Raw genomic sequence first — 25,465 nt, 5'->3', positions numbered from 1 at the left:
CAACGGTAAATGTATTCATTAGTATAAAGTAATTAACTCAAAAAGTACAGTAACAATGGTGACTGCATCATTGTCATCGAGTGTATCATTGTGACCACTTGAATACATTTCCAGTCTGAAGCAAGCATTTGCTCATCCACTATAGAAGTCTTTGGTTATTGATTCATTGAATAATCTGAGCCTCATGAAAGAGTTTGACCATTTTTGTTTTTCTCCAGTCATTTTGTGTTTGCCACTAATCGTATTCTGCTCACTCATCTGGGGTGGATCCAACGACTTTCCAATAACTGAAGTATTGAACATTATACTTTAGTTAATCCAGTTTAAAATTTGATCTCATATTCAATTTAGTTCTATAATTCTCCTCTTCACATTCCTGAATCAGCCAACTCCTTGCCTAGGGTCAAAGGCTGGAAAATTCAAATATGTGTCCTTCATTTTCCCTCCTTGACACCCTCCACTTATTTTTCATTTATTCCAGAGGTTTGAAGAAAGGTTCAGAGAAAATTGGCAAAATGTGTTCTACTTAAAAGGATGCAATTGAAGTATTCTCTCGGTTAAGAATTCCTTCTCTTGGGCAAGTATCCAGATGCTGGCTATCTTCTGGGGTCTGGGTTTATTGGAAGCCTTGCAGGTATGGGAAATGTGCTTGACATGACCTTTTCTAAATGCTACCTGCAGTTTTCTCCTGCATCTCCCACAGCCCTTACTCATTGGGTTCCCTTACCTGCTAGGCAGCCCTCTTAGGCGGGTCACTAGAAATTTGGACCTAGCCCTTCTACATTCTATGGTGTCCACTTCCTACACAGCAATGTTACACATCCTGTCATAGCAAAGAGTAGAAATACAGGACTATCTCCATTTACTCTCAATTGTGTTCCTTTTTTTTTTTTTTTAATTTCAATAGGTTTTGGGGGAACAGGTGATGTTTGGTTACCTGAATAAGTTATTTAGTGGCCAATTCTGAGATCTTGGTATACTCATCACCCAAGCAGTGTACACTATATCCAATATGTAGTCTTTTATCCCTCATACCTCTCTTACTCTTTGCCCAGAGTCCTCAAAGTCCATTACATCATTCTTATGCCTTTGTGTCTTCATAGCTTAGCTCCTACTTATGAGTAAGAACATGAGATATTTGGTTTTCCACTCCTGAATTACTTCACTTAGAATGATGGTTTCCAATTCCTTCCAGGTTACTGCAAATGCTATTATTTCATTCCCTTTTAAGGCTGAATAGCATTCCACAGTATATATATGGAACATACGTATGTACATATATATGTATATGTGTATGTACATACGTATGTTCCATATATATACTGTGGAATGCTATTATATATATTATATAATATATATAATATATATTATATATAATATATATAATATATAATTTATATATTATATATAGTATATTATATATTATATATAATATATAACATTTATAGATAATTATTATTATATAATATATAATATATTATATAATTATATATTACATATAAATTATATATAATATGTATAATGTATATAATATATAACATATAATATAATATTATATATATTATTACATATATTATATATTATACATATTATATATAATTATAATTATATATAATATAGTATAATTATATATTATATATAATATATATAATATATAATATATAATTATATATATATTATTATATATTATATATATACACACACACAATTTATCCACTCACTGATGAGAATTTGGGCTGGTTCCATATTTTTACAATTATGAATTCTGCTGCTATAAATATGCATGTGCAAGTAACTAACTTGTATAATGACTTCTTTTCCTCTGGGTAGATACAGAGTAGTGGGATTGCTGGATCAAATGGCAGATCTACTTTTAATTCTTTAAGGAATCTCCACACTGTTTTCCACAGTGGCTGTACTAGTTTACATTCCCACCAGCAGCGTAAAAGTGTTCCTTTTTCACCACATCCATGCCAACATCCATTATTTTTTAATTTTAAAATTATGGCCATTCTTGCAGCAAAAGGTTGTATTGCATTGTGGTTTTCATTCGCATTTCCCTCATCATTAGTGATGTTGAACATTTTTTCATGTTTGTCGCCATTTGTGTATCTTCTTTTGTGAATTGTCTATTCGTGCCCTTAGCCCACTTTTTGATGGGGCTGTTTATTTCCTGCTGATTTGAGTTCTTTGTGGATTCTGGATATTAGTCCTTTCTCAGATGTATAGATTGTGAAGATTTTCTCCCAGTCTATGGCTTGTCTGTGTACTCTGCTGATTGTTTCTTCTGCTATTCAGAAGCTTTTTCATTTATTTCAGTCCCATCTATTTATATTTGTTTTGTTGCATTTGCTTTTGGGTTCTTGGTCACAAAGTCTTTGCCTAAGCCATTGTCTAAAACGGTTTTTTTTTTTTTTTTTTTTTACTGTTATCTTACAGAATTCTTATGGTTTCAGATCTTAAAGTCTGATCTATCTTTAGCTGACTTTTGTAAAAGGTAAGAGAAGAGGATCCAGTTTTATTCTTCTACATGTGGCTTGCCAATTATCCCAGCACCATTTGTTGAATAGGGTGTCCTTTCCCCACTTCATGTTTTTGTTTTCTTTGTCAAAGATCAATTGACTGTAAGTATTTGGCTTTATTTCTGGGTTCTCCATCCGTCCCATTGGTCTCTGTGCCTATTTTCATACCACTACCATGCTGTTTTGGTGACTATGGTCTTATATAGTTTGAAGTCAGGTAATGTAATGCCTCCAGATGTGTTCTTCTTGCTTAGTCTTACTTTAGCTATGCAGGCACTTTTTTGGGTTCATATGAATTTTAGGATGATTTTTTCTAGTTCTTTGAAGAATGATTGTGGTATTTTGATTGGATTGTATTGAATTTGTAGATTGCTTTTGGCATTATGGTCATTTTCACGTATTTCCATTTGTTTGTGTTTTCTATGATTTCTTTCAGCAGTGTTTTGTGGTTTTGCTGGCACAGGTCTTTCATCTCCTCTGTTAAGTCTATTCCTACATTTTTTGTTTTGTTTTGTTTTTCCAGTTATTGTAAAAGGGTTCTTGAGTTCTTGATCTGATTCTCAGCTTGGTCATGGTTGTATAGTAGGGCTACTGATTTATGTACATTCATTGTGTATCGTGAAACTTTGCTGAATTCATTTATCAGCTACAGGACCTTTTAGGATGAGTCTTTAGGGTTTTCTAGGTATATGATCCCGTCATCAGCAAACAGCGACAGTTTGACTTCATCTTTATCAATTTGTATACCCTTTCTTTCTCTTGTCTGATTGCTCTGGCTAGGACTTCCAGCACTATGTTGAATAGAAGTGATGAAAGTGGCCATCCTTGTCTTGATCCAGTTCTTACAGGGAATGCTTTCAGCTTTTCCCCTCTCAGTATAATGTGGGCTATGGGTTTGTAATACATGGCTTTTATTATCCTAAGGTATGTGCCTTCTATGCCAATTTTGCAGAGGGTTTTAATCACAAAGGGATGCTGGATTTTCTCAAATGCCTTTTCTGTGTCTATTGAAATAGTCATGTGATTTTTATTTTTAATTCTGGTTATGTGGTATATCACATTTACCGACTTGTGGATGTTAAATCATCCCTGCATTCCTTGTATGAAACCCACTTGATCACAGTGGATTATCTTTTTGATATGCTGTTGGATCAAGTTAGCTAGTATTTTTTTTTTTTTTTTGAGGAGTTTTGCATCTATGTTCATCAGAAATACTGGTGTGTAGTTTTCTTCTTTGTTATGTCATTTCCTGGTTTTGGTGTTAGGATAATACTGGCTTCATAGAATGATTTAGGAAGGATTCCCTCTTTCCCTATCTTGTGGAATAGTGTCAATAGCATTGGTACCAATTGTTTGAATGTGTGATAGAATTTAGCTGTGAATCTGTCTGGTACTGGACATTTTTTGTTGTTGGTGGTAGTAACTTTTTAATTACCATTTCATTCTTGCTGCTTGTTATTGGTCCGTTCAGAGTTTCTATTTCCTCTTGGTTTAATCTAGGAGGGTTGCATATTTCCAAGAATTTATCCACCACCTCTAAGTTTTCTAGTTTATGCGTGTAAAGGTGTTCATAGTACCCTTGGATGATCCCTTGTATTTCTGCGTTATCAGTTGTAATACATCCCGTTTCATTTCTTATTGAGCTTATTTGGATCTTCTCTCCTCTTTTCTTCGTTATTCTCACTAATGGTCTTTTCAAAGAACCAGCTTTTTGTTTCATTTATCTGTTGTACTGTTTGAATTTCATTTAGTTCTGCTCTGATCTTTGTTATTTCTTTTCTTCTGTTGGGTTTGGTTTGTTGTTTCTGTAGCTCCTTGAAATGTAACCTTAGATTGTCTATTTGAGTTCTTTCAGACTTTTTGATGTAAACATTTAATGCTATAAACTTTCCTCTTAGCACCACTTTTGCTGTTTCTTAGAGGTTTTGATAGGTTGTGTCACTATTATCATTTAGTTCAAAGAATTTTTAAATTTCCATCTTGTTTTCATTGTTGACCCAGAGATCACTCAGGAGCAGGTTATTTTATTTCCATGTGTTTGCATAGTCTTGAGGGTTCCTTTTGGAGTTGATTTCCAATTTTATTCCACTGTGGCCTGAGAGAGTACTTGCTATAGTTTTGATTTTCTTAAATTTGTTGAGACTTGTTTTGGGGCCTATCATGTGATCTATCTTGGAGAATGTTCCATGTGTTGATGAATAGAATGTAAACAAATCCTCAAAATACACCAAAATAAAGTCTCCTTAAAGCATAAATCTCACAGGACCTATAAAATTACAACACAATGAAAAAAATCACAAGGTATTCAACGAATAGCATGATGAATAGAATAGTACCTCATATTTCAATACTAATGTGGAATGTAAATGACCTAAATATTCCACTTAAAAGACACAGAATGGCAGAATGGATAAGAATTCATCAATCAAGTATCTGCTGTCTTGAAGAGACTCACCTGACACATAAGAACTCATAAACTTAATGTAAAGGGGTGGACAAAGATATTGCATGCAAATGGACAGCAAAAGTGAGCAGGAGTAGCTATTTTTATATCAGACAAAAGAAATTTTAAGGTAACAGCAGTTAAAAAAGACAAAGAGGGACCTTATATAAATGACAAAGGACTAGTCCAATGGTAAAATATCACAATCCTAAATATATATGCACCTAACACTTGAGCTCCCAAATCTACAACAATTACTGCTAGACCTAAGAAATGAGATAGACAGCAAACGATAATAGTGGGGGACTTCAGTACTCCACTGACAGCTCTAGACAGGTCAAGACAGAAAGTCAACAAAGAAAACAATGGACTTAAACTAAACCCTAGAACAAATGGACCTAACAGATATTTACAGAACATGCTACCCAACAACTGCAGAATATACATTCTATTCCATTGCTTTTTGATTCAATTTTTCCTTCTTAAATAGGCACAGAGCACAAATCTTCAAGTCAGATATGTAAGCAGATGTCCAATCAAGAAAGTGTCCTAATCTTCCTTTCTTGCAATAATTCATGTCTTTTTCAGTTAAAGGCAATATGACTTTTCATGAGCAAAGCATCTGAATCCAGAATATATAAAGCTGAAACCAGATTCTGACATGAAATAGCTGTGTGCAGCTTTGTGAAAGATGTTGTTCTGTGCCTCAATTTGTGCATCTGAAATCAGGGGTAATAGTAACTCCTATCTCAGAAGGTGGTTGTGAGAAGAAGCTGAGTTAATAAATGTATGATGTGCTTAGTCTGTTCCCTAGCACAGTGATCACCCAATATATGTTAGCTATCAAATTTCATTTGGATTCCCTGTATCTATGGGAAGGTACAATTTGCTACCCATTCTCCTCACAAGAAAGAAAGAAATCTCTTAACAGGAATAATGCATTTCTAGTGACATCTGACCCTCAAGTTCTTTTAGTTCTTTAGGAAAAGGGTAGAAAATAATGGTTAAGTTCCCATAATGGGGTCTGTGCTCCTTATTGATGCCTTTTATGACATGGCTGGTGGCTCCCATTATGAAGTGTGGATACTTGGACATAATTACAAGACAACAAGAAAATTAACTTTGGACCTCATTTTATACTTACTTGAGGCAAGGTAGTACAACTGCCGTTCTATATCCACCAATAAAAAGGAATCAATCTTTAAAAGCTTAAACATTATCAATAAACACAGGATTTTTTTTTTTTTTTTTTTTTGAGACGGAGTCTCACTCTGTTGTTCAGGCTGGAGTGCAGGGGCGTGATCTTGGCTCACTGCAACCTTTGTCTCCCAGGTATAAGCGATTCCTCTGCCTCAGCCTCCCAAGTAGCTGGGATTAAAGGTACGTGCCACCACACCCAGCTATTCTTTTTTTATTTTTATTTTTAGTAGAGATGGAGTTTCACCGTGTTAGTCAGGATGGTCTCGATCTCTTGACCTTGTAATCCGCCGCCTTGGCCTCCCAAAGTGTTGGGATTACAGGCGTGAGCCACTGCACCCGGCCCCAACACAGGATTTTTTTTAATGACCCAAATCTTTTATATATCATGCATCAATTCTAAATTGTATGGTGGACCATAGAGAAGAGTAATGTTTCAAGAACCACTAGACATGTGGCTGATCTTAATTTCAAAAGTACAGCTATAATTGAAAGGCCTATTCATTGCATGTAACATAAAGGAAAAGCAAGCATAAACCACACTATCCAAACACAGCCTCTTCCCACTTGAGATTCTTATTCAATGAATCATTCATTCTTGTGAAAATAAGATAAAATTTACAATCATAATTTAAGAATGTCAGGAGATAGGAGAAATATATAAATTTGGTACACCTAAAAAAGAAAATCCTTTCTGAGGAAGTCTATTTTGACCGACCCAAATCATTTTAGATAAAAGGATATTTTACTGCATTAAAAGGGCAGGCAGGAAAGAAGTAGCATCAACAAATGAATGTGGAACGAACAAGATGTGAAGGAAAATAAGCAAAGAGGAGAAAAATGTAAAACATTACAGAATTAATGTTTAGTTTACTGAATAATAAGCTAAATGTTGCAGAATAATCCACTTGAAACTGGCCATATACAAATTTAATAGAAAAAAATTGGAATTTTTCAGCATTCATTAGAGGTAGTATTTCCCTGGCAAACCAAATGAATCACCAATTTTGTTACGAAGCAAAATTATTATTCTTAGAGAACTTACCTTCAAACAGGTTACTCTGTATGTGATTCTGAATAAACTACAATGCTTTTGGTGATAAGAGGCTCACCTGCCTCTCACCCTCCACCACATTCCTTTCTGTCTTTAACTTCATGTAGCCATTTTTTAAGTAGAAAAGATCTGACTAGTTTGACTAAGTAGAAAGATTATCTATTACGACAAATATTTATTTTTCATTTTGTCAGTGAGAAAGATTGAAACCATTTGAAGGTTTTGGGTTTGTGTTTTATTGACAGGATTTTTTCCTCTACTGAAAAATGTAAAATGAAGTAGGAAGAAATTTTCTATTTTTCTTTAACTTGTACACTTATTCAATAACTTTATTTATTTGTTATTATACTTTAAGTTTTAGGGTACATGTGCACAACGTGCAGCTTAGTTACATATGAATACATGTGCCATGTTGGTGTGCTACAACCATCAACTCGTCATTTAACATTAGGTATATCTCCTAATGCTATCCCTCCCCTTCCCCCCACCCCACAACAGGCCCTGGTGTGTAATGTTCCCCTAGTAGGAAGAAATTTTATAATTAGGAATTAACATTTGCTTTGTCTTCATACAAAGATGGCATCACCGTCTATGGGAATTTGTTCCCACTCAACTGACAGTGTCCCTAAAATATAGCTAGTATTAACATTATCATTTAATCCTTAAAAAGTATTTACTATAAAGCTTATGCCAAACCATACAGAGAAAACAGCAGTAGTTTCATATAAATTCAGGTGACCTGGTCACCTAGGAGTCAACCAGATCATAATACGTCTCCACGGCATTTCTTATTAAATTTACTTTCTTGTAAAGCTATGAAATAAAAACACACAGGAAAGGTTTATAATAAACTACAGTGGTGTACAGGTAGCACTTACTCTAGTATCTCTTCACACAATGTATTGATTTTTAATAATATGTAGGGTATTTACAGCATTATTTTTTATCACTCATATAAAATCTGGCAAATATTTTGGGTTTAATGTTTAAATAAGATAATTAATATTTGTCTAATTCTTCTTCTACCGTAGTGTGATGCGCTAATATCTGCCCCCTCATGCAAAGCATAAGCTAAACAAGTTTTTTTCTTATTCTATATAATAGTCTATTAATTTTGCTTATCTTTCCAATAAACCAACTCTTAGTTCAATTAATATTTTATATCGTTTTTCTAATGTCTATTTCATTTAATTCTGCTCTGATCTTGCTATTTTCTTCCTTCTGCTAACTTTTGGCTTAGTTTGTTCTTCTTTTCCTAGTTCTTTGAGGTATAATGTTAGATTGCTCATTTGAGATCATTCTTCTCTTTTGATGCTCATGATTGCTACTATAAAATTCCCTTAGCACTGTTTTTGATGCATTGCATAAAGCGATAAGTGGTGTTTCTATTGTTTCAAGATATTTTTCAATTTTCCTATTACTTTCTTCTTTGACTCAATAGTTGTTCAAAAGTATGTTTCATTTCCATATATTTGTAAGCTTTTCATGATTCCTCCTCTTACTGATTTCTAGTTTTGCTGCATTTTGGTCAAAAAAGATACTTCACAAAGAAATATGTTAAGACTTGTTCTGTGGCTTAACATACGATCTCTTCTGAAGAATCATCCACATGCACATGAGAAGAATGTGTATTATTTTGTTGTTGGGTGGAATGTCCTACATGTGTTGATTAGGTCCATCTGATGTAAAGTGTAGTCCAAGTTCAGTGTTTCTGTATTGATTTTCTGTTAGGATAATCTAACCATTGCTGAAAGCACGACGTTGATCACCTACAACTAATGTATTAGACTCTATATATCCCTTCATACATTTTAATAACTTCTTTAGATATTTATGTGCTCTGATGTTGGGTACATATGTATTTATGATTGTTATATCTTGTTGGTGAAGTAACCACTTTATTATTATATAATGGCCTTCTTTTTCCCTTGTGAGTTTTTTTACTTAAAGCTTACGTTGTCTAATGTAAGTATAGCTACCTCTGCTCTCTTTTCCATTGCATAGGATGTATTTTTTCATCCCTTAACTTTTAGTTTATTTGTCCTCAAAGGAGAAGTGAGTCTCTTAAAGTGAGCACACTGTTGAGTCTTGATTTTTTATTCATTAACCCACTCTATACTTTCCTATTGCAAATCTTAATCCATTTACATTTAAAGTAATTATTGATACAGGTAAGGATTTACTAATGTCATTTTATTAATTTTTCTACTTGTTTGACATATCTTTTGTTCCTTTCTTCCTCTCTTGCTGTCTTTGAGGCTTAATGGTTCTCTCTAATGATATCATCTGAATCATTTTTATCTTTTGTGTATCTACTATGGGTTTTTGCTTTGTGGTTATGCTGAGGCTTACAAAAAGCACCTCATACTTACAACAGGCTATTTTAAACTAATAAAAATCTAACTTGGCATATACAAACGCTACACTTTTTCTACCCATAACCCCTAGCATTTTAGGTTTTTGACGTCACAATTTACATTCCTTTATAATTTGCATCCCTCAGCAAGATATTATAGCTATAATTGTTTGTAATAGTTTTTCCTTTTAGCCTTCATACTGGAAATAAAGTTAACTCACACATTGCCATTAGAGTATTAGAATGTTTTAAAACTAAAAATGTATTTACTTCTGTGAGTTTTATACATTTACATGTTTTCTTTTACTAATTTGCATCCTTTTACTTCAGTTTGTAAAAATTATGTTAGCACTTTTTGTCAGAAAGTTCAGTGGGAATAAACTCCCTTAGCTTTTGTTTGTCTGAGAAAGTCTTTATCAACTCTTCATCTTTGAAAGACAGAATTGCCTGGCATATTAATCTTGACAGGCAACGTTTGTTTTTTCTCTCCGTATTCTGAAATATCAAACCACTTCTTTATGATTGCAATGTTTTTGCTAAAAAAAAATCCACTAATAGTTTTATGGACATTTCCTTGTATGTAACAAGTAGTTCTCTTGCTGTTTTCAAAATTTTCTAATTTTGATAATTTAATATAATGTCTCTCAGAGTGAGTATCTTTATATGCATCCTATTTAATATCTTTCGGGCTTCTTATATCTGGACTTCTATTTTCTTTCTCAGTCTTGGTAAGTGTTGTGCCATTATTTATTTGAGTATATTTTTGGTCCTTTCTTGATTTCTTCTCCTGGAATTCTAATAATGCATAGATGGTTTCACTTGATGGTTTCCCATAATTTTCTTAAGCCGTCTTTACTCTTTATTTTTTTTTGTTTCTTTAAGTGGATGACTTCCAATGACCTGTCTTTGAGTTCACTGATCCTTTTTTTTTGCTTAATCCATTCTGCATTACATTTTTCTATTGATTTTTTAACTTCAGTTATTATATTCTTCAGTACTATGATTTCTGTTTGGTACTTTTTATAGTTTGTCTCTTTGTTGAAGTTCTCAGTTTGTTCATATTTTGCTCCCCTAACCTCAGTAAGTATTTTTGTGACAGTTCTTTTGAATTCTTTGTTAGGTAAATCACATATCTCCATATCCTTATTTTTAGCATGTAAAGATTTATCTTGTTCTTTTATTCAGAACATATTTCCCTTATTTTTATTGACTCTCAGTGTTGGTTTCTGTTTATTAGATAAGACAGTAGCATCCCTCAGTCCTTTTAGACTGGCCTCTTGTAAAAGAAGAACCTCACCAATCCGTCCAGCGAGAGATCCTAAAGTGCCTCTCAAATCTCTGTGTTTGTCCAAACTGCTGACTCTGTTTTTAGTGGCCATCTGGAGACAAGAGTGTGCCAAGTCTTGTCAGTACCTCAGAATGGGTAAGCTAGAAGCCAGTGTCTCTAGATGCATCTGGAAAGGTTGGGGTGTTAGATGTTTGTTCTAGTTTCTTCGATCATCAGGGTAAAGCTCACAGCAGAAGACAATCCTTCACCTTCTCTACACTAAGCCTGGAAGCAGATCTGTGGAAAACGCCTGCATTCTCCTTCCTACTACACCCTTTGATTCTGGCAGAATATTTTCCGTAAGTGGGTCCTTTGAATGTGTCCACCTTTTTGCTTTCTGTGATATAGGGAGACTCAAGCATGCAAAGCCCCATCAACTCCTGAATCTAGGTGGGTAGGGAGTCAGTTCATCACGTGCAAGCTGTTCTATACACAATCTATTTGTGTGCTTGGTACATAGAAAAATTCCTTCCATAGAGAATCGACAGACTTGGCTTTATCACTGGCACAAGCCAGGAAAAAAGGTTCAAGAAGTAACCAAACTCTCATTCAGTCTTCCAAAGGTTTATTGTTTCTCTACACCATTGATTCCCAAATTCAGGATAGACAGGAGCTCAATCCTCAACCAGCAGCTGAAAAACTGGGCATGCAAGCCTCTTGCAGGAAAAAAACTGGGAAATGTGCATTTTAGCCCCACCTATGCACCGATTATAGGAGGTTTAGGCCTTGGGAATGCTTGTGTGCTTATTTAAAACCATTTCTTTATTCTGTAATCAAGGGAGAATCACACATGCCTAGTACCTCCCATTTCCTGGGCTAGAAGGTTTAGGATATGGTGTAGGAGCTATAAAAGTTGGGGCACTAGGCCGGGCGCGGTGGCTCACGCTTGTAATCCCAGCACTTTGGGAGGCCGAGGCGGGCGGATCACGAGGTCAGGAGATCGAGACCACGGTGAAACCCCGTCTCTACTAAAAATACAAAAAATTAGCCGGGCGCGGTGGCGGGCGCCTGTAGTCCCAGCTACTCGGAGAGGCTGAGGCAGGAGAATGGCGTGAACCCGGGAGGCGGAGCTTGCAGTGAGCCGAGATTGCGCCACTGCACTCTAGCCTGGGCGACAGAGCAAGACTCCGTCTCAAAAAAAAAAAAAAAAAAAAAGTTGGGGCACTGATGCATGCACCAATGCCTTCCAGGAGTAATTGATAGACCTGGATTTAACCCTGGGAAGAGCTAGGGGGAAAGGTTTAGAATATGCACAGCTCCTGTTCAGAATCCTGCAGGTCTCTAGTATGCTAGCTCAGTTAACTCTCTAATGCAGGCTTGTTAGAAGCTTGACTATAAGCAGCAGCAGTTGAAAGAGTCTGTGGGGAAATAAAACTCTCTACGGATAAACTGGAAGCTCTGAGTTTTGGCCCCTTTTCTGCCTGGATCTTGAGAGAAGTCCCTGGAAGTGTGATCACGCCTACGTAAAACTGCTACATTGTTTTGTGTATGCTTAGTCCATTATGCTTCCAAGGTAGGTGGATTAAGAGCCAAACTGTGAGGAAACTTTTAGTTAGAGTGCTACATGTGTGGCCCAAACCTTTGTCTCTTTAGGGGGAAGCTGGGTGTTGGGAATTCCTTCCTTACTGGAATGGTGCTAAGATTTGTGCCTGAATGTGCCTCAGCTTTACTAACCTATTCAATATGGATGTTCTCCTCAGACCACACCACACCCAAAGACAAAAGCCTCCCCAGGCTAATTGTCCACCTTCAGGAGGGGTGCAGACTGATGTCAGAGAAGATGGTTCTCACTCCTCTCACCTTTTCCTCTCATTGAGAAATGTAGCCACACCACAACACAGGGTTGGAGAAGAAGCTGGGAATGGGACATAGCAAGGATCTCTGTCACTCAAACAGTGGCCTTTCTGGCAAGGTAACCTGTTTGGCACTCATCCCTGGATGCCCATGGCAGTGGCATTGTGCAGTATCCTGCCTAGGCTCTGGCCTCTGCCCACTCCTCCTTCTTGTTCTGTCTGCCATGTTTCTGAGGGGCCTAGATGTTTCTCGGTCTGGCTCAATGTCTTCAACAAAGAACATTCTCCAGTCCATCAGAGACAAAAGTAAACAAAAATCCAATGTGTAGGATTTTCTCAATTTGTTTCTCTCAGAAGTAATTGATCTGTGTGTAGATGTTTATTTGGTGTGTTGATGGAACAGGGAAAGTCAGTAGCCTCCTATTCCATGTTGCTGATGTCATCCTACATGTGGGGGCATTTAATGGCTCTGCAGTATCCATTTGCCAAGATTTCCTTAATTATTTCCACTAATCAATATGTATGTTTTTGTGTGCTTTTCCTTGTTTTGCAGGCATGAGGAACAAGAGACTGCTCTGATATTTCTTCTTATATGGGCACTACTTCCATCACGAAGGCCTAACCTTCAAGACTTCAGCAAACCTCGCTTACTTCCCAAAGGCTCCATCTCCAAACACCATCCCACTGGGGATTAGGACTTCATCATATGAACTAGGGAGGAGGGCACAAAAATTCAGTCCATAACACTCCCTCTTCCTCTATTTACCATTACCGTTGGTTGTTATTTTCTGATTTCTCCTTCCAAATGAACATTAAATTAGCTTTGCAGAACCGCCCCTCCAAAAAATAATGGAAACTTTCCTTCTGATTATGCTAAACATATATATTTATTGGAAGAAAAGATTATAGTATTCTACAACATTTAATCATCAAGACCCATTTTCTGCCCCTATCAGTTCTTGTGCTTTAAAAAATCATTTGAGTCCTACATATTTATTTATAAAATTATTTCAAGGTACATTAATTAGTAAATTCTTAAATGGAAAAATTTTCTGTTTAATTTTATATCCTACCATTTACAAATATAATAGCTTTCCTATATATCTTTTATAATTAAGCACCTTACTGCACTTTATTTCTAATATATTTTAGTTGATTTAGTGTATTATTTGCAAACAATGATAGTTTTATACTATTCTTTACAACAGTTAAAATTATTATAATTCTTTATTGTTTTACTGCATTACCAAGAACTTCTAGACTTGTTTTAAATATTGTGGGGTTTATGATCTTGTATATATTTGTTCATTTTTATTAGAGACACTATAAATAATGTGAGGTTTTATTACAGATTTACTAATATTAAACAAGTTTTACATTCTTAGGATTAATCCTACTTATTTATGCATTACTACTCCTTAATATGCAAAAATTTAATGTTGGTTTTTTTATTTACAAACATATGTACTTCAGTTTTCATATGTGAAACTGGTGAGAAATTTTCTTTTCCTCCATTATGTTTCTCTTATTTTGGTATCATAATCATGTTTGAGTCATATAATCTAGAACTGGTTAATCTTCACAAAAGATAATCATATACTACAGGATCTGTTATCTCCAGAACCTATTGGATATTGGAGCCCTTCTTCTTTGACTTTTCATTTCTGCTTTTTTCTTTGAGAGCTGGATGAATCTTAATGTTGGCTTTTAATTGAATAATTATTATCTAATGTACTTTCTACCACCTTTATTATTTTCAAACTTCGTTACTTTGTGGGTTATCATAGACTTTTGAAGACTTCCTTTATTGTTTAAAAAGGAAATATGGAAGGTCTACCTTCTGACCCCTAACATACATGTAAAATGTTTTTGTTGTTGTTGCTTTAATATATGCAAAAACATGCTATGTATTTACTCATTTTATTTTTATCTCGTTTCTTTAGATATTTCACCAATGTAGTCTGCAATTAAGTGTTATACAAAACTCTAAGTTTTTAAGTATATTTATAAATAAAGCCATTGCAGGCTTTAATTAGTTTTTGTTTTCTGCTTTTTGGTGAGTTCTTTTTACAGGGGATACTACTTGATTGCCCAGTACTGGCCCTATTTCTAGAACTATGTGAGAGATTTTGTAGACCTCTATTTAAAGCAACATACCCAGATGAGTTTCAAAATGAAAAAATCGGAATTTTATGTTGGTTTTTCCACATGGCTAATTTAAAGATCTATAGACTTCAGTAGATAAGAGACGGAATCAGATGCAAATGTGATAGTGGCATGGAGTTCCATTACTGTAACAAGTATTTGTCTTCTGTATTTGATAGTTAGAAATATTTTTAAAAAGGGCTAGAGCTCTATTGTTTTTCTGGTTTATTTGCCATTGACTTCTTTTATATTACTTTCTGGGGGCAAAATTCTATAGTGACAGAAAAAGAGATAATTTTAAGTAGCAGCTGCTGTAACTGTCCCAGTTCCAGATCTCCAAGAGAATGCATATTTGTCTTGTCCCATCCCAGATTCCTGTTTTTCCCTTTAGACATGATGCCAATAAGTTTAACAATGTATATATGCAACTACATGATTTATTATCTCCATTGATTTCAACAGTTACCTCAAGAAGCTATAAGTTAGTAGTATCCAGAGGCTGTCTCACATGTGTATGCTGAACATTACTGTCTTATATATATAACTCAAATGCTATCTTATCACTTATACATCATAAATCCCTCAAAAACGCCTTCATAGAAATCCCCCAAACCTAATCCTAGTTATTATATTATTCATTTGCGTGTGTCATAATAATTTCATTACTTTGGAGAGCAAGCCCCGTTATTAGGGCAACCAGGAGTCAGAAATACATTGGAAACCTTTGCTACTTTTTATTAAACTCTATGTCCTTTACTCAACTCAATTAGTGATCCCATGAATTCCTAATTTAGTATTTCTCCTTCTCTCCATAAGATTTTAATAAATTATATATCTTGTTTTTAATTTAGAAACTTCAGACATTCTCTTTCTAGCTACTAAACCTGGTACTCTTCCCTAAGCCAATATAAGAGTCCTCTTTGTGCAATGATGCCCTCTAGCAATATTCTCCTTACAAGGTAATTACAGCTGTGTTACCTAGTGTAACATCTAGGCTCAGTATAAGCTAGGAGTAAGTTCCCCAGTGGATAGATGCGTATTTGACATCACACATTATATTTTTTGGCAAAAGAATGCCACCTGAATATTTTCCTCAGTTGTTCCACAGCTTGGCATGACTCCTAGCTCTTACTTCCCCATGTTGAATGTGGTTCTCAAAGACTGGCCCCAAGACCAGCAGAATCAACTTCGGCATCAGCATCACCTGATACCTTTCAATAAAATGAAAACAGGACCTACGACAAAACTACTGAATCAGTATCCCTGGAGGCGAGGCCTAGCAATCGGTTCTAGCAATCCCTCCAGGAAATTCTGGTGAATGCTGAAGTTCACAAGCACCGGTCTTAGGGTTCATCTGGGGTTTCTTCTACTTCCTACAGACTTGTTCATTTTACCTATGTTAAATTTGGGATCAATGAATATTCTTCTCCAGGCATGTTAATTCTATCTTTGCCTAGATTGCAGCATTTACTGATGCTTTTTTTCCCTACTTTATTGTAAACTATAGAGTATTTGGAGGAGGAGGAATGTTGAATACATAAAGACACTTTAAGACCATTGTAAGTATAACCTTAATATTGCATTATGTACCTTTGCTACAACATAGTGCTACTACAGAAAAGTGCTACTATACTGGGTAGGTACAGGAAACAAAATTGTGGCCGTAAACCCTATAAAATGGCCCTAGTTAATGGGAGGTGGATGCAGAGGCTCCTACTGGTGCCTTTTTGTACAATTTCCCTCATTAATGAGCCTCCATTATTTAGTGCTATTTTTCGCCATATTTTTCAGTATCTCCTCTAATAAGAAAACTGTTCCTATGAATATATTTCTTATTTCACTAATATGTTATATATTGATGTGGGTCCATCCCTGCATATTTATCATATATAATATATAATGGATATTATATATCAGTATGTATTAGGGAATGTTTTTTATTTCCTCAAGATGATAATGACTGGCTAAACAGATATATTGATTTCATTTAAAATTCCAAGGCTAAAATAAATCAAATAAAAGGAAACATGAAATTCAGAACGAAAGAGACCAGATTTGAATCCTGGTGCTGATGATTACTAGCTGAGTGTTGATGAGTGTGCTACTGAACGTCTCTAAGCTTCTATGTTCTGAATTGCAAAGAAAGAAAACAAGTTAATGCAAAATACTAGCATGTGGTAAGAATTCAAAATTAATAAGCAATGTCAATGCTTACTGGAAATTCAATATATTTTGCATTTTATAACAAAGTTACTAAATTGTAAAGCCTTAATCTGTTACCACTGTTAGATATCCTTTGTGTTTAAAAGGAAAAATCAACATATTCATTCAAAGAAGTGGGAAAATTAGATACCTATTTTCCATTACATGATCAGGGGAATAACTATCTATCTCTGTCTATCTATTTATACACACACTCACACACGTTTCACTATAGGATTATAACTGGCTTTAAAATGTTTGTTTAGGGCCCATTAATTTCAATTAATATTGGTGGGAAAATTCCAGTGTTCCTCTGAATGAAAAAGTCATCATGCTGTTAATAACTTGTTTGGAATTGCATACCACAGATAACAATAAATTCTTTCTCTACACTTGAATAATAAACTGTGACGACTTAACAGTCTTTCAGAGGCTGGGTAAATAATAGTAAAATACTACTAAAACATTCCCAATACATTAGGACATAATTTTTGCACAAAAGAAAGACAACATTCTAGAAATGTTATGCAAACACATGAGATGTAGAATAGGCTATGCAGCTCTCACACATGAGGGAGAGAAACTGATGACAGTGTCTACCTCACATGCCTCCAAAGGCTGTGATCTGACTCCAGCCTCGTATAAGAGAATTATAACAAATTTTTAATGCAGTAAAATAAAATAAAAAATTGTTTGCAAACCAAAACTGGGCATACATGTAGGTGTATGGCTCAAATAATCAAAAAGTCACAAGGGGACACTCATATATAAGAGCATATAAACTTAATGAAAAAAGTTTTTATAGTGAGTGGGAACTAGTCTACGGCTGAACTAGGTAAATGAGGTGGATCTGAACCTTTGGTTGGTAGAAAAATATAAACATACAAGAAAATCTGCCCCCTTTTGATTACTTTATATGCACATCTCACAGTCTGACTTCGGATGTTTTAGGCACAAATTTAATATTTTTTAATCTAATATTTTCCATCACCTTCTGAGTAACTGATAAACTATAACCTTTGGAAGATGTGATGAGAGAAACCTAGCACCCCTGCTTCATGGCCCCTCCCAACGGCACTGTTGATCAAGAAGTACAAAGGCTAATATTTGAAAGAAACTGAGATTTCCAAAAAAAGAAATAGGAGAAAGTCGACAAGAATATTTATGGCAAAGAAGAAAATAAATAGGAAAGTTGCATGAGAACCAATGACTGGCTCACCTATAACTTTCGCATGGCCCGGGGAAAAAGTACAAGTGGAGGTCCACATACCATCTATCTAAATATCCAAAATGTAAGGTTATAAATTAATCCAATGCCATAGGTTTTAGATTATTTCATTATGATGTCACTTACTCCAGATAACAGTTTCTGTTTCAAGTTATCTATTGCTACAAACTACTCTCAAAACTTACGGGCCTTAAACAATTGTGTTTGCTATTTCTTCGGATTCCACAGTTCAGGCAGGGCTTGGAAGCGACAGTTTGTCATTGCTCTGTGTGGCATTAGTGGGGATGGTTTGAACAGCTGGAGGCTGGCATAAATGAACTAGTGTCACTTGTGTGAATCCTAGGTTCTTGTTGTTGGCTAGTTCCTCAATTACTGTTTCAGCTGGGTTCTCCAGGAAGAAAATGCTAAAATGGGATTGCAAGAAGTTTCTCAAGGAAGGATGTGTCTAATGCCTACGAAAGATAAAAGAGAAGGGAAGCAGAATTGGACACAGAATGCCTTCAGACCATGATGAAGATTTGGCACCTATGAAAGGAAAGGAGGTAGGAAACTGAATTGTACAAAGAGAACTTTTGATGGCTATTCAGATCTGACAAAATGTTGGTCAACTCGATGTGTGGCTCCAGAGCAAAAATTGTCATGTTGGGCAGGAATCACTAGAACCTAGTAGCCACATTCTGCTTAGCCACAGGTTGGGGGCCAAGAAAAGCATGGCCTGCCTCAGTTTGAACACTGAGTCAGATACTGAAGGACCTTCAACTAGTGGCTTTCAGTTGACTGCACTCCTTGCTGAATGCTGAATTCCTTCTTGAAGAGAGCATACCTCTGCAGCTGACATAGAAACCTCCTTGAGGCCTCTCCCTAAGGTTAGGTTGAGTTTCCTCACAGCATAGTGTCTTGAGCATGGTGGATGGCTTCTCTGGAGAGCAAAAATGCAGGCTGCCAGACGTTCTTAAGCCTTAGGCCAGCAACTGGCATGGTGCCATGGCTAAAGGGCCAGACCAGACTTAAGGAGAAGAGATTCTACAAGAATGCAAATATCAGGATGCATAATTCATCTACCCTTGGAAATAGTAACAGTTCTGCCCTAACATTTCTAGGGCCTGACGTACAAGTATAAGTGGAGGCCCTCCCACTCCCCCTGCAATTATTTATGTGATAGATTGTATTTCTGTTATATATTCAATTAATAAACTACTAAACCATATTGTATTCTCCTATCTTGAAAAATATAATCTCCTAAGGACCTAAAGGTTGCACTAGAATATGGTGGTACAGAAAGACTGACTTGTTCCTAGGCCCAAGCTCCCAGACTGTGCCAATCTACCCCTTTATTCGCAACCCCAGATCCCCCAATAGGGCCTATCATACATATGTCTGTACACCCCAAATGACATATCCCAAATCAATCCATCTCCTCCGCCTTTCCCTTCATCTGAAAAAAGCCATCTTTTGGCCAGACCTCTGCCTTTGGGAGGATAGCCTAGGGAAAGGACTCACATAGACCCTGGAGGAATTCCAGGATTCCTCATACCTGGAGCAAAGTCTAGTCAATAGATACAACCTATAAAGGGACAAGCCCCTTGATCAGCAAACTTTTTACCTTATAGAGAGAAGGGGGCATGGCTGAAGTGGGGCCAGAGGAGGACTATGCAGAGGGTAAAGTCCAGAGCAGAAGCCCCACTCATCCAGGCAATATGGGGGAATGAAATAGAAGTTGTCTAGAGGAGTGCAGCAATGGGTAATCTGACCTCAGGCTGCTCTTTTCTTCCTACTTTCCTCTTTGAAACAGCATAATAAGCAAAGCAAATACACGTGGCAAGAATTCATAACAACTGGGAATTTTCTTATATAATATAGAGGAGTATATAATATATACATAAAAATAACATAAAAACATTTAAAATGAATGGCCACGACTATCTCTATTGACCTAGGAGCAAATGATAAAAGGTTACATTTTAAAAGTATGTTTAAATGTACAATGAGTATTTTCATCCAATATTTACACAAATTGAAACACATGAAAAAATGCTCATCATCACTGGCCATCAGAGAAATGCAAATCAAAACCACAGTAAGATACCATCTCTCACCAGTTAGAATGGCCATCATTAAAAAGTCAGGAAACAACAGGTGCTGGAGAGGATGTGGAGAAATAGGAACACTTCGTACACTGTTGGTGGGACTGTAAACTAGTTCAACCATTGTGGAAGTCAGTGTGGCGATTCCTCAGGGATCTAGAACTAGAAATACCATTTGACCCAGCCATCCCATTACTGGATATACACCCAAAGGACTACAAATCATGCTGCTATAAAGACACATGCACACGTATGTTTATTGCGGCACTATTCACAATAGCAAAGACTTGGAACCAACCCAAATGTCCAACAACGATAGACTGGATTAAGAAAATATGGCACATATACACCATGGAATACTATGCAGCCATAAAAAATGATGAGTTCATGTCCTTTGTAGGGACATGGATAAAACTGCAAACCATCATTCTCAGTAAACTATCACAAGGACAAAAAACCAAACACCTCATGTTCTCACTCATAGGTGGGAATTGAACAATGAGAACTCATGGACACAGGAAGGGGAACATCACACTCTGGGGACTGTTGTGGGATGGGGGGAGGGGGGAGGGATAGCATTAGCAGATATACCTAATGCTAAATGACGAGTTAATGGGTGCAGCACACCAACATGGCACATGGATACATATGTAACAAACCTGCACATTGTGCACATGTACCCTAAAACTTAAAGTATAATAATAAAAAAAAGAAAAAAGATATGTTGTGATACAAATATTAAAAAATAATAATCTGTGCATCTATAAATATGTCTCTATAGTTTTGTTTGGGCACAGAGAAAATTAAGTAGTGGTAGTTATTGACTCATGAACACAGATCAATTTGGGTGAATATAATGAAGGGTAGAGGGAAGAGTATGTTTCAGAACTTCTTCTGTGTCTCTATTGCTTGATTTATTAAAACAGGCATATAATCTTCATGCTTTAAGAAAAAAGTCAAATGAAGTTAAAATCAAAGAAAATGTAAGCTATTAAAGATAAATTTTTAAAAGGTTGTTAAGAATTTCAAAAGACACACAGTAGTGAAAGAGAATAAAGATTGAGGAAAGGTCATATGATTAGTCATAAGTCATAAGGTGACTTAAAGGTTACTGTACAATGTCCCATTTAAACAAAGTGAGGATGGGAGGTTAACTGAGACTTAAACAGCAAAGGAGGAGAATGAGGAGAAAGCAGTATGTATGTGTGTGTGTGTATATATATATAAAACATTTATATATAATAGGTAAATATACATAAAACATTTATACACACACACACACATATGTATGTGACTATCCACAGCTCCCTCTCAACATGTTACATCCGTGGTTCTCAAGCTAAATTCTGTGGAAATTATTTTGAATATAAATGGGTATGCCTAAAATTAAAAACAAATAGAAAACAACAAAAACCAAAAAATATATAAAATGATCTAATTTCCATTTTGGAGATTTCATTTTCTTAGCATTAAAATGATAAAAAACACTCTTAGAATCAATAAATAAACAGTTTATCTTTGTTTAATGCAAAGTTTCTTGAATATACTTAGCCATGGACTTGTGCTCTTTTATTTTCTCACCAAATTCATATAACGATGACTGTATTATATTACACAGTTCTTAAAAAAGAATGGCAACATTATTTGATTCCAATTAATTATAAGAAATGATTTGGTAGAGAGGATACAGGCTGGATTGAGGTCCTTTTATGATTACAACATATTACAGTTTTTAACATAATTCAAATTTTGTGAGCTTGTGTCAGGAGAAGAATACCAATAATAAACTGCCATTTCTTCTCAAATTGCTTTCAGGTTTCCCTGTATCTGCAGAAACTAAAGAGGCAGTTGGTGACTTCAGTAACCAATAACATGACCAATATTGCCATACAGGTTTGCTAAGGAAATGACTATCAGTCCTTTTAAGATTATAATTTATATAACAATTGTAGCTATTGTAATATAGCTATACCAATTGAACGAAAAACAACAAGCAAAATTAAAGAAGTGTATTCTTAAATAAAACACTTTAGGTTATTTTTGTAACTTTACTCTAGGCCCTGAGGAACTTGCATGCTCAATACCTTTCCTACCCAAAGAAAGATTATACTACACAGGAGGAGAGGAGGAATATATATAAGTAACTGTAAAACAAATTATCATTTGAAAAAAAGAAAACTAAACTAAAACATTCTATAAAAATACCAATGAACATCCAAACTGGATAGTAAGAAGTTAAGTTCCTGTTTGCAAACAACATGATCTTGCAAATAGAACACCCTGAAGACTTCACTAGAAAACTGTTAGAACTAATAAATGAATTCAGTAAAATTTCGGGATAAAAAATCAACATACAAAATCAGTAGCTTATCTATAAATTAATAACAAACTCTCTGAAAAAGAAAACGATCCCATTTAAAATAGTTATAAAAAATAGTAAAATTCTTAGGAATAAATTTAACCAAAGCAGTAAAAGACCTCTACACTGAAAACTGTAAAATGTTGATAAAAGACATTAAAGAACACAAAAAAATGGAAAGATAACCTGTGTCCATAGATTAGAAAAAAAAAAATTGTTGTTAAAATGTTCATATACCCAAAGCAATCTACAAATTTAATGCAATGCTTATCTAAATTTCAAAGACACTTCTCACAGAAATAAAATATCTAAAATTTACAGGGAACCACAAAAGGCCCCAAAGAGCCACAGCAATCTTGAGCACAAAGAACAACGCTGGAGGTATCACATTACTTGACTTTTAAATATACGATAAAGCTATAGTAATCAAAACAGCATGGTACTGGCATAAAAACCAACACACAGACCAACGGAACAGAATAGAGAGCCAAGAAATTCATGCATTTAAGGCCAACTGATTTTTGACAAAATGCACCAAGAATGGACAATGGGAAAAGAACAGTCTCATCAATAAATGTTGCCGAGAAAACTGGATTTTTGCATGCAGAATGAAATTGGGCCATATATTAAAAATCAACTCAAAATAGATTAAAGACTTAAGGGTAAAGCCAGAGACTATAAAACTGCTAGAAGAAAAGAGGGGTAAAATTTCCTGACACTGGTCTGGGCAAAGATTTTTTTTTTTTTTTTTTTGGATATAACCCCAAAAGCACAGACAACAAAAACAGGTAAATGAGGTTATATCAAAATAAAATCTTCCGTACAGCAAAGAGAACAATCAACAGAGTGAAGAGACAACCTACAGACAACCACAGAATAATCTACAAACTATTCATCTGAAAAGAAGTTAACACCCAACATATATAAGAAACTCAACAATTCAATAGCAAGAAAGCAAATAACCCAATTTAAAAATGGGTAAAGGAGAGAAATAGACATTTTTCAAAAGATGGCATACAAATGACCAACAGGTACATTAAAAACGTTCAATATCACTAATCACTTGTGAAATGAAAATTAAAACCACAATGAACTATCACTTCACACATGTTAGAATAGCGATTATCAAAAAGACAAAAGTTAAAATATTGGTGAGAATATGGAAAAAAGAGAATCTGTGTGCAATTTTGATGGGAATGTAAATTAGTATAGCCATTATGAAAAACAGTATGGAGTTTCCTCAAAAAATTAAACAGAAATACCATATGCTCCTCCAATACTACTATTGGGTATATATCCAAAGGAATTGAAATCAGTATGTCAAAGAGACATCTGTATTCCCATGTTCTTTGCAGATGTACTCACAATAGCCAAGATACAGAAACAACCTAAGTGTCATTCAACGTAATAAAGAAAATGTGGTCTACATACACACAGTATAATACTATGTAGCCCTTAAGAAGAAGGAAATCCTGTCATTTGAGACAATAGAGATGAACCTGGAGGTCGTTTGTTAAGTGAAATAAGCTGGGCACTGAAAGACAACTACTGCATGACCTCACTTACACATGGAATCTTAAGAAGTTGGACTCATAGAAACAAAGAGGAAAATGGTGATTATAAGGATTCGAGTTTGGGGTAGAGACAAAGGTTTGGGAGATGTTGGTCAAATAATACAAGATTTCAGTTACATAAGAACAATAAGTCCATTTCACAAGATGGTGACTATAGTTAATAACAATGTATTGTATTCTTAAAAATTGTGAGGTGAGTGAATTTTAAGTCTTCTCACCACAGAGAAATAAGTATGTACAGTAATGCGTAATCAGATTTAGTCATTCCCTAATGTATGCATATTTCAAAACATCATATTATACACAATATAATTTTGTCAATTAAAATACATTTTTAAATGCCCATAAAGTGAAATTATATTAGGAAGTAAAAACGTTCAGATATACAAAAACGATAAAAAGTCTAGGTACTTACCAACCGGCTTAAGTGGTAAAATATTACAAATATAGTTGAATCCTCTACCCTAGCACATCTCTTACCCTTGTGTCTGCAGGAAGCCATTACGAATTTATGGTTTATCATTTCAAGCTACTGCATGTGAACTTGGCATTATACAGAAATACACGTTATGCAGCAATATATACTATTGTCCTGTTGATTTTTAAAATATATGTAGAGAGTATCATACTGTATGTATTCTCTGCTTTTTGTTTTTCTTTGTAGTATATCGTGGTTTGAAATTCTTGTCTATATCGACACATGTATTTCTTCTTCATATTGTTTCACCGTGTGTATATCCTTTTTAAATCCAGAGTGTACACTTCATTTTTTCATTTTCCTATTTACTGACATTTATATTGTTTCCATGTTTATACTTTGCAAACTATGCTCTTATGAAATTTCTTGTTCTTGTCTCCTTATGCACAGAGCATGAGAATATTTATAAATTATACAGCTGGATTCACACTTCCAGAATGCAGGGATGCAGATTTTCAATCTTAGTATCCTCTCTTGACAAATTTATCTCTAAACTTTTAAAATAAATTTTCGCTAACCACCAGCTACCTAGGATGGGTCCTGGGACTCCACATGTTCACCAACACTTAGTATTTCCACAATGTTAAATTTTTTATTTGCCATTTCTGTGTATGAGTTTCTCATTGTGGTTTTAATGTTTTTCTATCAATGAATAGTAAAATTATATATATATATACACATATATATAATTGTATTTGGACAT

At 35.1% G+C, this 25,465-nt stretch overlaps 1 protein-coding gene across 1 annotated transcript in view; it reads right to left on the bottom strand.

The window, feature by feature from the left end:
- LOC134736638 (uncharacterized) overlaps nucleotides 1-25,465 on the bottom strand; it is a 103,152-nt gene that overhangs the window by 5,168 nt on the left and 72,519 nt on the right. The window contains exon 3 of the mRNA XM_063639113.1: nucleotides 15,918-16,048. Coding sequence (XP_063495183.1) covers nucleotides 15,931-16,048 — 118 coding nt within the window. The 3' untranslated portion in view covers nucleotides 15,918-15,930. The remainder of the gene's footprint in view (nucleotides 1-15,917; nucleotides 16,049-25,465) is intronic.

This window comes from Symphalangus syndactylus, chromosome 1 (genome assembly GCF_028878055.3).
Source record: "Symphalangus syndactylus isolate Jambi chromosome 1, NHGRI_mSymSyn1-v2.1_pri, whole genome shotgun sequence".
Taxonomy (NCBI): domain Eukaryota; kingdom Metazoa; phylum Chordata; class Mammalia; order Primates; family Hylobatidae; genus Symphalangus; species Symphalangus syndactylus.
Note: the sequence above shows the minus strand (reverse complement) of the source record. Positions and strands in the feature narration are given on the sequence as shown.